The 12,342-nt window shown below is 39.8% G+C and overlaps 1 protein-coding gene across 2 annotated transcripts; it reads right to left on the reverse strand.

Moving 5' to 3' along the window:
- On the reverse strand, positions 1-8,982 carry Camlg (calcium modulating ligand). Of its 2 annotated transcripts, none has more exons than XM_047555905.1 (4): positions 8,688-8,982; positions 6,541-6,998; positions 4,804-4,869; positions 1-722 (listed from the first exon to the last, which is right to left on the reverse strand). In XM_047555905.1, exons 1-4 carry the CDS (start codon positions 8,857-8,859, stop codon positions 531-533), a joined length of 888 nt encoding a protein of 295 aa, XP_047411861.1. In that variant the 5' UTR covers positions 8,860-8,982; the 3' UTR covers positions 1-530. The 2 variants fall into 2 exon arrangements, with proteins under 2 accessions (XP_047411861.1, XP_047411860.1); XM_047555904.1 differs by having other exon boundaries at positions 6,541-7,001; positions 8,688-8,977.
- Positions 8,983-12,342: the final 3,360 nt, after the last annotated feature.

Below are 12,342 nucleotides of genomic sequence, written 5' to 3' on the forward strand. Positions count from 1 at the left end.
ATGAAAGTATGTTTTTAATATCATAAGTATTAACCAAATAGACCATACAAAAATCTGTAAGGAAATGTAATATCAAGTGATTTAACACTCAATTCAGTTTCTTTCATTTTATTTTTAGGATGGTTTCACTTTTTAGGACAGAATGACACAAATAGAGGAAACAATCTTCAGGGTTGGCTGAGACCATATTTATCTGCTCTCCCAAAAGCACTAGCTCAGCCCCCAAAAGAGGGATTACAAATCTGAGAATTTAGGGAAAAGATATATAGACTAGGGATTCTAATTAAACAAGGAAAATCATTAATGACATAGGTACTCTATTCTTCATAGCAGTACTAATACAAACGCAACCCTTTCAAATCAAGGAACCTGTCATTCCTTTCCTATTGGTTTTATAATCCCTATGAAATAAAATTACATAAAGGTGTAAACTGATATGCCTCTCTTAGAGACACTGTAATATAGAAGAGAAACTGGGTTTTTTTGTTTGTTTGGGTTTTTTTGTAAGCTTCTTCTGAGTTCTGTAGCCTTCAAGGTACTTCAGAGCCCCAATAGTCAAGCAGTTCATGACAAAAGATAAAAGTGAAAAAGTAGACACAGAGATCTGTGAAGACTTCGCCCATTTTGCTGTAGGTATCCATTGATCGATTTATCACTTCAGCAGGAATTCCAGATAATAGAAGTGCTGCTGTCAATACTGTTGTCTTTATCTTCTTTTCACTCTGTAAAGACAAAGATTCAAATTAACTTTACATTTTCAGCAGACTACATAAACTCTATAAAAACATGATCAATTCTGTTATTTTTGCCTAACTGGTTTAGAACTTGTTAAGGAAGTTTCAAAACAATATGCCAACGTTTACTGAAAATATAATAGGTAAATCAGTAAACTATATGCAATAGCAGACAAGATTCAAAGTTTTTAAAAGGTATCATCTTGGAAACAAGACACAAATACTTTAAAATATGTATGATGGCACAAGGCAAAAAACAGGAAAATCATTATTAGTTAGGACTTCAATAACTGTTAAATGAATGACATGGATGATGTGGCATAAGGGCTCAAAGGAGATAGGAATTGCTGAAGTTTTGTATAAATAAGGCACAAGCAATAATTCCAGAGGAGGCAGAAAATAGGTCTTCTCAAGAACGAGTAGCACTTTGATTGGTAGAAATTAATGAGAAATCCTATTTTAAGTCTCATAACAAAAGCCAAAGGCAGAAGAATGCTGATCATATTGAAGAACAGTGAGTAATTTATAAATAAATCATAGAAGCATCCTTAATGGTCCTAAATGATATGCTAAGAAATTTGTGCCTGATTATACACGCAATAGGCTATAACTGAACAATTCAGAATACTTTTGGGGAAAGAGAGAACATTTATTTCCTAATATAATTTTCTAATCTCACTTTTTAAAAAAATTCAAAGTTGCTTTTCAAAAAAAGTTATTAAACTGGTATCAAGAAAACCACTCACATGGTTCAATAATCTTAAAAATATAAAAAAGTTAGGTTGGATATGGTGGCATGCCTGTAGTCCCAACTATTCAGGAAGCTGAAGTGGGAGGATCACTTCAACCCAGGAGTTCAAGATCAACCTGGGCAACACAGAGAGACCCTATCTAAAAATAAATAAATAAATAAAAATTAAAGTTATAATTAACTAAGAAAAATGAAAGCCTATGTCCACAAAGACAGAAGAAAAGTTCTTCAATGTTTTAGTCAAAATACCCCAAAACTGGAAACAACCTAGATGTCCATCAAAAAGAAATCAGATAAACAAATGGATATATTTGTACCCTTGACTATTACTCACCAAAATAAAAGGGAATGAACTACAAATATACTCAAAAACTTGGATGAATCTCAAAAATGTCATGCAGACTTAAAGAAAGCTTGTAAAAACATAAAAAGGAATATAATCCTATTTATATTAATTGCTAACACAGGCAAAACTTTTATGGTGGGAAAAAGAAAATTAGACCTTTGTGGGTTAGGAACTGGGAGTGCCTGGAAAAGGGCACAACCAAACTTTCTGGGATGAAACAAAGTTCTAAACCTTGAGTTTTGAAGGTTGCCAAAACATCAAATCATTCACTTGGAACGTGAGCATTTCCTTTACAAAAAGTTAACCTTAAATAAAAAGAACCAGCAGGTCAGTCTCAGTGGCTTAGCAAGACCCTCTCTCAAAATGAAAAATAAAAATAAAAAGGACTGGAGATGTAGCTCAGTGTGAAACCATCCCTGGGTTCTATCCCCAGTACAAAAACAAAACAAAAACAAAACAAAAACAAGAACCCACTGGGCAAGGGAATGTTCGCTTGTAATCCCAGTGACTAAGGAGACAGGAAGGAGGATTGCAAGTTTAAGGACAGTCTCAACAATTTAGTGGGGCCCTAAGCAACTCAGCTAGACCTTGTCTCAAAATAAAAAATAAATTAAAAAAAAAAAAAAAAAGGATTAGGGATATAACTCAGGGGTAAAGCACCTCTGGGTTCAATCCTCAGAAGCCCCCACCCCCCAAAAGTAAAAAAGAACCATAAACATTGACTTGTAGTTAATGCTATGTTAGAGGAGTGAAGTATACAGATATGTACATCTTTAACACACTTTGAAGTGCAGCAAGAAAAATGAGACAAATTGAAAATAGAAAATTTGATACATGGTAAATATGAGATGTTAATTACAGAATCTCCATAGTAAGTATAAAAAGTGTTCACTGCACAATTCTTTGTGTGTTTAAAAACTACTGCAACACTGCACATGCCTGTAATCCCAGCTTCTCCAGAAGCTGAGGCAGAAGGATTCTAAGTTTGAGGCCAGCACAAGCAGTTTAACTTAGTGAGACCCTGTCTCAAAGTGAAAAATAAAAAGGGCTGGGGCTGGAATGTAGCTAAGTGGTAGAGTGCCCTTAGATTCAATCCCTAGCACCATCAAAAAAAGGGGAAAAAAAACCATAACAAGATGGGTACAGTGGGGCACTGATTTCAAGTTCAAAGTCGGCCTCAGCAAAAGCAAGGTGCTAAGCAACTCAGTGAGACCCTGTCTCTAAAGAAAATAGAAAAAAGAGCTGGGGATATGGCTCAATGGTTGAGCGCCCCTGGGGGTTCAATCCCTGGTACCAAAAAAAGGAAAGAAACCACCATAACAAAATGTTATTTTGTTGAAAGTGTAGTCTCCCTTTCTTGTTTCTCCCCCCAGTTACCTAGTAACCTATGTACAGCTCTATTACTATTACTGTTAATGCTATTACTGTTAATAGTTTCATGCATATATAAACAAAATCAAATATGAATTATTTTGCCTCCTTTTCACAAAAAAGGAGTATGCTACCCATCCTATTTTTCCATTTTTGTCTTTTCTCTTAATATTTCTTGGAGAGCTTACCACTATGAGTACAGGGAAAACTTCTTTTGTGTGTGTGGTGCTGGGGAGCAAACCAAGGTCCTCATGTATGCTAGGTAAGTGCTTTAACTCTGAGCTACATTCCCAATCCAAGAATGAACTTCTAAGCTAATGCTTTAATTAAAAATGACATTTCTTTCTTTACCGTTTTACTTTCTGTATTTGACCAATATGAGCTTCGAAAACACAGATGTTTCAAATCCATTCAAACCACAAACAGATCTGCGGGCCTATTAGAAATGACTAAGCATGCAGGGTGTGGTGGCGCATGCCTGTAATCCCAGTGGCTAAAGGCTGAGGCAAGAGGATCACAAATTCAAAGGCAGCCTCAACAATTTAGTGAGGCCCTAAGCAACTCAGCAAGAACCTCTCTAAATAAAATATTAAAAGGGCTAGGGATGTGTCTCAGTGGTTGAGCACCCCAGGTTCAATCCCCAGTACCCAAAAAAAAAAAAAGACTGAGGGCATAGATCAGTGGTAGAGCACTGCCTAGCATGCATGAGGCCCTGGGTTGGATCCCCAGCACTGCAAGAAAAATGACTAAGCAAACAGTCAAGTAGCCATTTTTCAGCAAAAAAAATTCACATGAAACTTGATCACACAAGTAAAGTTATCTTGGATGTCAGGCAAGTCGAGCCCCATAAGACTAAATATATCTACAGTCAAGCAGACCACATATATAGACCTCATCATATTCTGTTCTATAATTTTGGCCAGATATTTCTTGTTCTCCACATTAAAGATAAAGTGCATTGTTATCAAGTGTCCACTAATGGGACACAGTAAGATAATCAAACCCATTTAAAAAATTAATTTTATTATAAACAAAATGAATTAGCAAACTTACTTAGTAATAAAATTGAACACTTTTCTTAGACAAGTACTATTAAAACCCTATGGACCCCAAACCACCATGGACCAATATTTTTGTAAAATATAACGAAAGTGTATGGCAATGTAAAAGCACAACGAAAATTCCTGATTACTCGCTTTCTGAACTTAATACATCATGAAATATAAACAATTAGTTTGAAGATCAGCTCAGGCAGGCAAACCACACTTTGAGTAGCACTGATTCAGATTACAAGTAGAACCAGGTGTTTTTTTTTTTTTTTTTTGGTACTGGGGATTGAACCCAGGGGTGCTTAACCACTGAGCCACATTCCCAACACTTTTCATTTATTTTGAGCTGAGGTCTTGTTAAGTTGCTTAAGGCCTCAGTAAGTTGCCATGGGTGTCTTTGAACTTGCAATCCTACCTCAGGTTCCTGAGCAGCTGGAATTACATCAGTGATCCAATGTGCCCAGCAGGACCATTTTTTCTCAAAGTTCTTAAAATTAGCTAGTCGTGAATCAATTTAAATACATCACCAAACTTAGAAAAATTTTAATTTACCTTGGGAAAATATTTGTACAGTCCCATGTACGCAAGTTGTAAAGTAAGAAATGGAGCAAATATGGACTGTGAAGATAAAAGATAAAATTAAATATTTTCAACATAATCATTTGAACCACAATACATTGAACTAACTAAAAGTTATAAAATTCCAAGCAACAAACTATAATGAAATACTAATTTAGTGGCTGAAAGTCATATAGTTTTTTCAATTTTTTTTCAATTTCCCCAAAAAGGTCTTCTCTCATAAAAATTTACCGTTTAAATTATTTAGAGTATAAACCCATGCTAGATGTATAATACATTATGAATCTCCTTCACCTAGAGGGAACCAACTGATCACCTGAAGCATACCTAAAAGGTCCAGAAAACCATTCAATCTGCAGACTTTGGGGCAAAGAACTCAGGTGGCTACAGTCTTGGGCCCTCAAATGAGGGTCCAAGTTTTATCAAATATAGATAAAACGACTTGATGATCTGGCTTCTTGGGCAAAATGGAAAAGATCAAAGTAACATTTAACTTACATAATTATTTCTAAAGTTAAAAATATTATGGGAACAAAGGAGCACAGATCACTAGATGGCAGTATAGTGAGAGCAGAGAGAACTACAGTTGAAAAGTTCATAGTGAAGAAAACTAGAAAAACAAACTCTCGAAAAAAATGAGACATGAAAGCAAGACGACACTTTAAAAGCATGAGAGCAGAGAGTCCTTCAGATAAGAGAGATCAAAGCAGCTACCCAGCTCACTAAATGTTAAAAGCATCATCAATCTTTGCTATGATAATTTATCAACAGTGTGAAAAAAAATCAGATCTGTTGAACAGATACTATTTAAGAAAATATTTGCATAAAAACAGATTTTTAAAAACTGTTTTGCTTAATGATATAAATCTTAATTATCTGGAAAATTGGTTTGTGTGTCTGATATATGGTAGATATTCTTAAAATGTCTTTTGGGGCTGGGGAGATAGCTCATCTGGTAGAGTGCTTGCCTTGCAAGCACAAGGCCCTGAGTTTGATCCTGGTACCGCAAAAATAAATAAATAAATAAATAAATAAATAAAATTAAAAAAAATAAAAATGTCTTTTGAATGGAAGTAGCTCTAAGAGCAAGACGCTGAACTGTGGTCTATACTTTTCTGCATTCTACCACTACTGTAAAATAACAGGACCACATCATAGTACAACAAATGGACTGTCATTATAATACTTCTTCAACATTATAAAATGCTGAAATACCTTTGGAACCACAGAAAAAAGTTACTTCATATTCAGGACCACATAAACTATTTAATATTTCAAACTACTTGGAAATGAATAATTAATATACTGTATATACAGGCACTTAAACCTTTGGTTCTAGTATGAAACCACCTGGATTTAATCCCAGCTGTCACTTAGATGCATGACCTTGGGCAAATGATTTAACCTCTGAGTCTTCATTCCTTTACAGATTCAAATGATCTAGTTCATAAGGATGAAAATTAAATAAATTAGTACAAGCAAAGCACTTAAAATGGTACCTGGCATGAAGAACAACTTTAGTGATTACTAACAGGCTTTCATTTTGTAACTAAGGAAAATAATAAAGTTTATAATGCAACTCCAAACAGCCCCATGAATCTGGCAGATATTAACTTAATATTGGCAACTAATTCTATGGATTAAAAGTACTTATTATATATAGCCAACTTGCATTTTCCAAGTTTAGTTAGCTTACAGCTCTTTCCTTACCAAATATTTGCAAACAAAAGCTCTGACGCCAAGAGCAAGAAGAGCACATCCCACCAATCTAAATATTCGAAAAGAGTCAAATTCTTCTGATGTACTTCCATCTTCCGGATTGGGTTTTTCACTGATCAACTGTTTCCGTAATTTCATTGCCTCTTCAAATCTGGAAAGGTACTGTTCTAGGCCATGACGAGAACCCTTCTGGACAGTGTCTGCTGTCAGGTCGCCTCTGTTTCGCTGTCGGAGCTCAAGGTTGACATCATTACTGCACTCCGGTGGTTTAATGAAAGAGTCCAGTTTTTCTGCCAGCTGGGCCCCCTTTACCTCCACAACACCACCCTGCTGGTCAGTTGTTCCTGTACTGATTGAATCACCCAGCACTACTCGCTTTGAAACTGAAGGGATGCCAAGGGAGTTCAGTTTATCAGTGTCCTGCTGCTTTGATTTTGCTTGACTTTCTTCTTCTGAGGAAAAAAAAATTAATAAGCCTTTTGTATTACACACTGGCAAACAACTTATTTATTAATATTTTTAAAATATGTTGCTGCTGCTAGAACTCGCAGTCACTGAATCAAAATACTGATTCTGCATAAAATAAAAACAAGTTCTTTCTATACCATCAAAATATATCACCCCAAGAGTATTCCTGCAGAGGAAATAATCCAAATTTTGTGGGTAAGTAATAAGACTAGTAAACAAACTAGGAAAGATATTCAGGAATGGAAGAAGCTATCAAAAGCAACTTTTCATGGATAATACATTCCAGAAGTATGACTGCATTGCTTGAACTAACCTACCCGGTTAAAAATATAAAGTCATTAAAGCTTTATAGGATCTGAATTTTAAAATTAGATTTCTGAATCCAGAGTCCTGTGAGCATAGGGTGTGGCATAGCCTACAACTACCATTAGGCAGACATTAGAGCAGCCATTAAAAAGTACTTACATAGTTTTAGGATGCTGTTCCAATTCAAAACAAAACAAAATAGTTAAGATTTTCAAAGCAAAATAACAAAATACAGAAAGATAATAAATAGTTGGGCACTGCAATTCCAGTGGTTTTGAAGGCTGAGGCCCTAAGCAACTTAGGGAGACCCTGTCTCTAAGTAAAATGTAAAAAAGGGATGGGGATGTAGCTCAGAAATTAGGCACCCCTGGGTTGGATCCTTGATACCAAAAAAAGACAATAAATAATGCTCTGAGAAAGAATAAAGATGCTGGTATTAATTATTAATGGAAAAACAGTTCTACTATTTTAGAAAAATCTGAAAATGGTGCTCTTACATCTCATTTGAACTGTCCAAAGTTGACACTATCCAAGCCTCACAGAAGTCACAAAGATCTAAGGAGCTTGCAATCTCTACCAAAGGGTCAATTACTAAAGAACACACTTAAAATGGAAACTTAGACAATGTTAGGACATTCTAAGTGCTCAATTATATTAACTTAAAAAATTTTATTGGACAAGTCTTTGGATGAGAATGTACTTTCCTTTAGGGTGAAACGTGGTTCCCTAAAAAAACTGCTGTAACCTTACCTAATGAGAGTAAATCTCAGGTGAGGATGTCACACCTGTTGGGTCTATAAAGAATGATCACTTCTTTTTTTTTTTTTCCTTCCACCTCTTCTAGAAGATCTGTTGGTGACAGTGTTGAAAGCACTGAACACTGACACCAAGATATGAGTCTCTGATCCACGTAGGACAGGCGGGCAGGCAGTTCATAAACATAAGAGTTATACAGCGAAGGGCAAAAGAAGGTAAAGGCCGGGAAGGTAATGGGAAGGAAAAGCATTTGGAACAGATGAGAAGGAAAACAATCGCCCGGAGGGGCGCAGTGGACAGGGCAGTCAGCGGATGAAATGTACGCCCTTCAAGAAAGGCAAGAGAGTAGCAAAGGGTAACTGTGCGGAGGGACTCAGAGGCCAAGGCTTTGCAGCCGGGTGGGGACAGTCTCAGAGCAAAGCTCCGGGAAAACTGAGCGGAGCGACTAGGAACGTCCTGGGGTTGAGGTGTGAGAACGTGGGGCATCACTTAAACGGGCAGGAGCAGAATGGAGGTCAGCGAGCAGGGTTTGGTCCGCAACGTCGGAGGAGTGGAGGAGTGAGGGCAAAAGGGTGGGCGGGAGGCTGAGGGGAAACCGAGGCTCTCACCCGCGCCGCTCCCGGGCCTGTGAAAGCCCATGATGCGGTTGATGCGCTGCTCCGAGTTCATGAGCAGCTTTCTCCGCCGAAGCTCCGCCCGACGCTGGGAAGCAGACATGCCCGAGCCCGCCGGGGTCCCCGGTCTGTCCCCGCCGTCGGTGGCCACGGTCCCCGGCTCCATCCTCCCCTCCACAGTGAGGGAGACCGGGTACTGGTGAGAGAGGAGGTGTCGGCACGGATGACTTAGGGCCGCAGAAAGCACGTCACCCTCCCACGGTAGATCCGCCCCCGAGCGCTGTGCCCGAGACTGCGGGCTGAGCACGCGCGCGCCGTCCGGAGGGACCGCGCTCAAGACTCTGGCCACCATATTGAGTGAGGGCACCGCGGACACCCGGTCCCTCTCCGCCTTGGCTGGCTTTTACTTGCTTGCCCTCCCCACTACTGGGACCTCTCTGCTGTTCACGCGGAGGTAAAGAGAACCGGCCTCCGGACTGACCGGTGGGAAAGGATGCCAGAGAGGAGCGGGTTCGTGCTACATCGTTGCCAGGAAGCAAAATGGAGGTTGCGGCGGCAGGAACTTGTCTCCAGACCTTGTGCGGCCAAGCTCTCCATCCGGGAAACTCGTAACTGCGGGAGCGACGCGTTGGGGAGCGCTGACCCGTGTTTGTTGGTGGTGTCCATTCCCACCCTGAACTGCACTTCTTCCGGAAACACGCCTGGTTTCTTCTTAGGGTTACTCACATTCTTGTTCAAATGAGGCTTTCCGGAGAAAGCCTTACCTGTCCATTCTAATTAGATTCCTAGCACTCTCTATTCCCTTGTTCTGTCTTCAGTTTCTCCTTCACACTCAGTCGCCTCACACGCTAAATGTACTAATTGTATTTGTTTCTCACTAACAAGAATGCACGCTCCATGAAGGCAAGCCTTTTGTTTTATTCACTGCTGCAATTCCTAGAACAACGAACGCACAACAGGGCCCACTTATTCACTAAGCACAGTAGGCCCAATGTTGAAAAGCCATTGTAATTTAGGAGCCCCTGAAAACGCTTCAATTTTAGTTTCTTTCTTTTTTTTTTTTTTCAGGTGCTGGGGATTGAACCCAGGGCCTCATGCTTGCAAGGCATTAGTTTTTCTTAATATCAGAAGAAACAATTATTATCATATAATAATGAACCAAATTAGAGTTATAGTTGTCCTTATTAGCAGCAGTTATAATATATAATTTTAAGTAAGTTTACATGGAGGCAGGAGCCCCCAGGCAAAAATGCCAGTGTTAGGTTCAGGACGCCAAGATGGCATACATAGGCAGGGTGTAATAAGAAGAATGTGGCCGGAGGACCAGCCAGGAAGACAGGCCTGTCCCTGTTTACCATAAGTCCCATTACCATGACAACACCAGCCCCTGGTTTGGTATTTTAAAATGACCAATGGGGGTAAATTGGGTAGTATTCTAATTAGGTTTTCTAAAGTAACCAATGGGGAGAATTGGACAATATTCTACTCAGGTATCAAAAAGTAACCAAAGGGGGGCAAATAGGGTAAGGACTTCAACTAGGTTGGTATAGGGAAGGGAACACCTCACAGCTCAGCGTATAAGACACTAATTTCCAGACATTACGGCCTTGAGCCTCTCATGCTTGGCCCACTGCTTTATCTTAGGGAGTGCAGTATACTTCCACCTTCGCCTTTAATAAATCTGTGCTTTGCCTGTGATTTCTGTGTGTTTTGCTCAATTCTTTGGATACCAAGGATCTGGACCCTGACAATAACACAAGGGGCACAGGAAAGTCATAAGGTAATCATTGCATTCAGTAATGACACTACATGAAGGACTCCATTAACACTTGCTGGAGGGCACCAGGCCAGGTCACACCTGAGGCGATAGGGAAAGGAAGGAAGTCCTGCAAGGAAACATGCTACACATTGAGATAGGAATTTGAGGTTACCAACAAGAAAAGATAAACTGAGTATCAACAGAGAAGTGTCAGGGCTGAGAACGTGGTTCTGTGGTAGAGTGCTTGCCTGGCATGCACAAGGTCGCAGGTTCAATCCGCACCATTGCAAAAAAGGAAAGTGCCCATGAACTGAATGCAAACCAAGCAGCAAACACTGGTGAGCAACCCAGCCTGCACACTTGACCTGTCATAGCTCACAAAAGTAACATGATGTGAAGGCAATATACAAGCACAGGGGAAAACTGATCAGAAATTATGTGACTCCACCTCTAGCTCAGTCCCTAGCTATTGTTCCTCTATAAATATTAACACCCCCAAGAAAAAGGGTTGCTTCTTGTCCCTTGCTTGGGAGCCTAAGGCAGGGGGATCACAAGTTAAAAGCCAATCTCAGCAATTCAGTGAGACTCTGTCTCTAAATAAAATTAAAAAGGGCTGGGAATGTGGCTCAGTGGTTAAGCACCTCTGAGTTCATTCCCCAGTACCAAACAAACAAAACAAAACAGTTTATCACTGGGCACAGTGTCACACACCTGTAATCCTAGGAGGCTGAGGGAAAAGAATCATGAGTACAAGATCTGTGGAATTTTTGTTGGTCAATTTAAGTTTGTTTTTATTTTTGTTTTGTTTTCTTTCTTTCTTTCCACATTAAGGGAGTTTATTAAGCAAACAGAGTGTCTCCCTGCAGGGTAAGACAGAAAATGAGAGGAAAAGAAAGGGAAAGAGAAAGGGCATGCACTAGAGAGAGAGTGGAAAGTGAAGAGGAGAAAGAAGTGAGTCAGGGGGAGAGAAAAGCAAAAGAGAAAAGATGGCGGGGGTAGCTACCCTTAAGTAGTTGAATTCTGCCGGGCTAACAGGGGACCAATAATGGAGAAGGATACTTGCAAGTTGACTGATGAACCAATAGCTAGCTAGGTTGTTCACAGACTGACAGTAGTTGGGAGGCGGGGAAATGGCTGCAACAGAAAGGGTGGGGAGAGCAGTTCTGTACATTACATTCCCCCGTTTCTGGTTTTTTTTTTTTTTTTTTTTTTTTCAAAAGCAAGAGGGCCTTTATTGCAAGCTCGAGCTCAGACTCACAGTGTTCACTGATGCAGCAGGTACTGGCTGAGAGCTCCCAGTCTCAATTCAGCGGATTTTTATGAGCTCCACCGTAGAGCGGGAAATTTGAACAAAACAAAGTACACGATTGGCTGATCTTTCAGTATGTGTGGTTTGGCATGTTTCCATTGGCTTAGGGTACCCAGGTCTTAACATATTGACACATGGTTTGGAATGTTAGACATTGGCTTGTTAGCTCCCAATTGGATGTTTGCCAAAGGCCAGTCCTAATCTTGACTCATGTGGTATGCTCTTTGTTCTAATGGCCTTCCTAGAATCGGCTGTCTGAGCTCCAGGAAATAGAAACCTAGACCTGAAATCTTTCATGCCCTAAATGCAGCCTGTCATGGCCACGGTTCAGCTCCCTTTTCATTAGTAGTAGTCACATGTTTTACAGAAAGCTAAGCAGCATTGCCTCAGGACGGACACTCAGGAGTCCCCAGGTAAAATGACTCCTGACCTAAAATGGAGGATCTGACGCCAACAGACGCCCCCTCTCCACCCGGCCCTGCACATTGTGCTTTAAATGCCCCGTTTCTGTTTTTATAAGAAAATCTTTTGTTCTCCAGTTCTTTCCGAAGCCTCCTCTCTCCTTCCTGCCTAAGTAACTG

Source organism: Sciurus carolinensis, chromosome 6, assembly GCF_902686445.1.
Source record: "Sciurus carolinensis chromosome 6, mSciCar1.2, whole genome shotgun sequence".
NCBI classification, from domain to species: domain Eukaryota; kingdom Metazoa; phylum Chordata; class Mammalia; order Rodentia; family Sciuridae; genus Sciurus; species Sciurus carolinensis.

Excerpts from the sequence above, each read along its gene's own strand:
- Camlg (XM_047555904.1), bottom strand. The coding sequence starts at position 8,859 with ATGGAGCCGGGGACCGTGGCCACCGACGGCGGGGACAGACCGGGGACC. Across the intron at positions 4,870-6,540 it reads CTTTTGTTTGCAAATATTTG|TCCATATTTGCTCCATTTCT; the intron begins GTAAGGAAAGAG and ends TTATCTTCACAG. Across the intron at positions 723-4,803 it reads TGTACAAATATTTTCCCAAG|AGTGAAAAGAAGATAAAGAC; the intron begins GTAAATTAAAAT and ends TTGTCTTTACAG.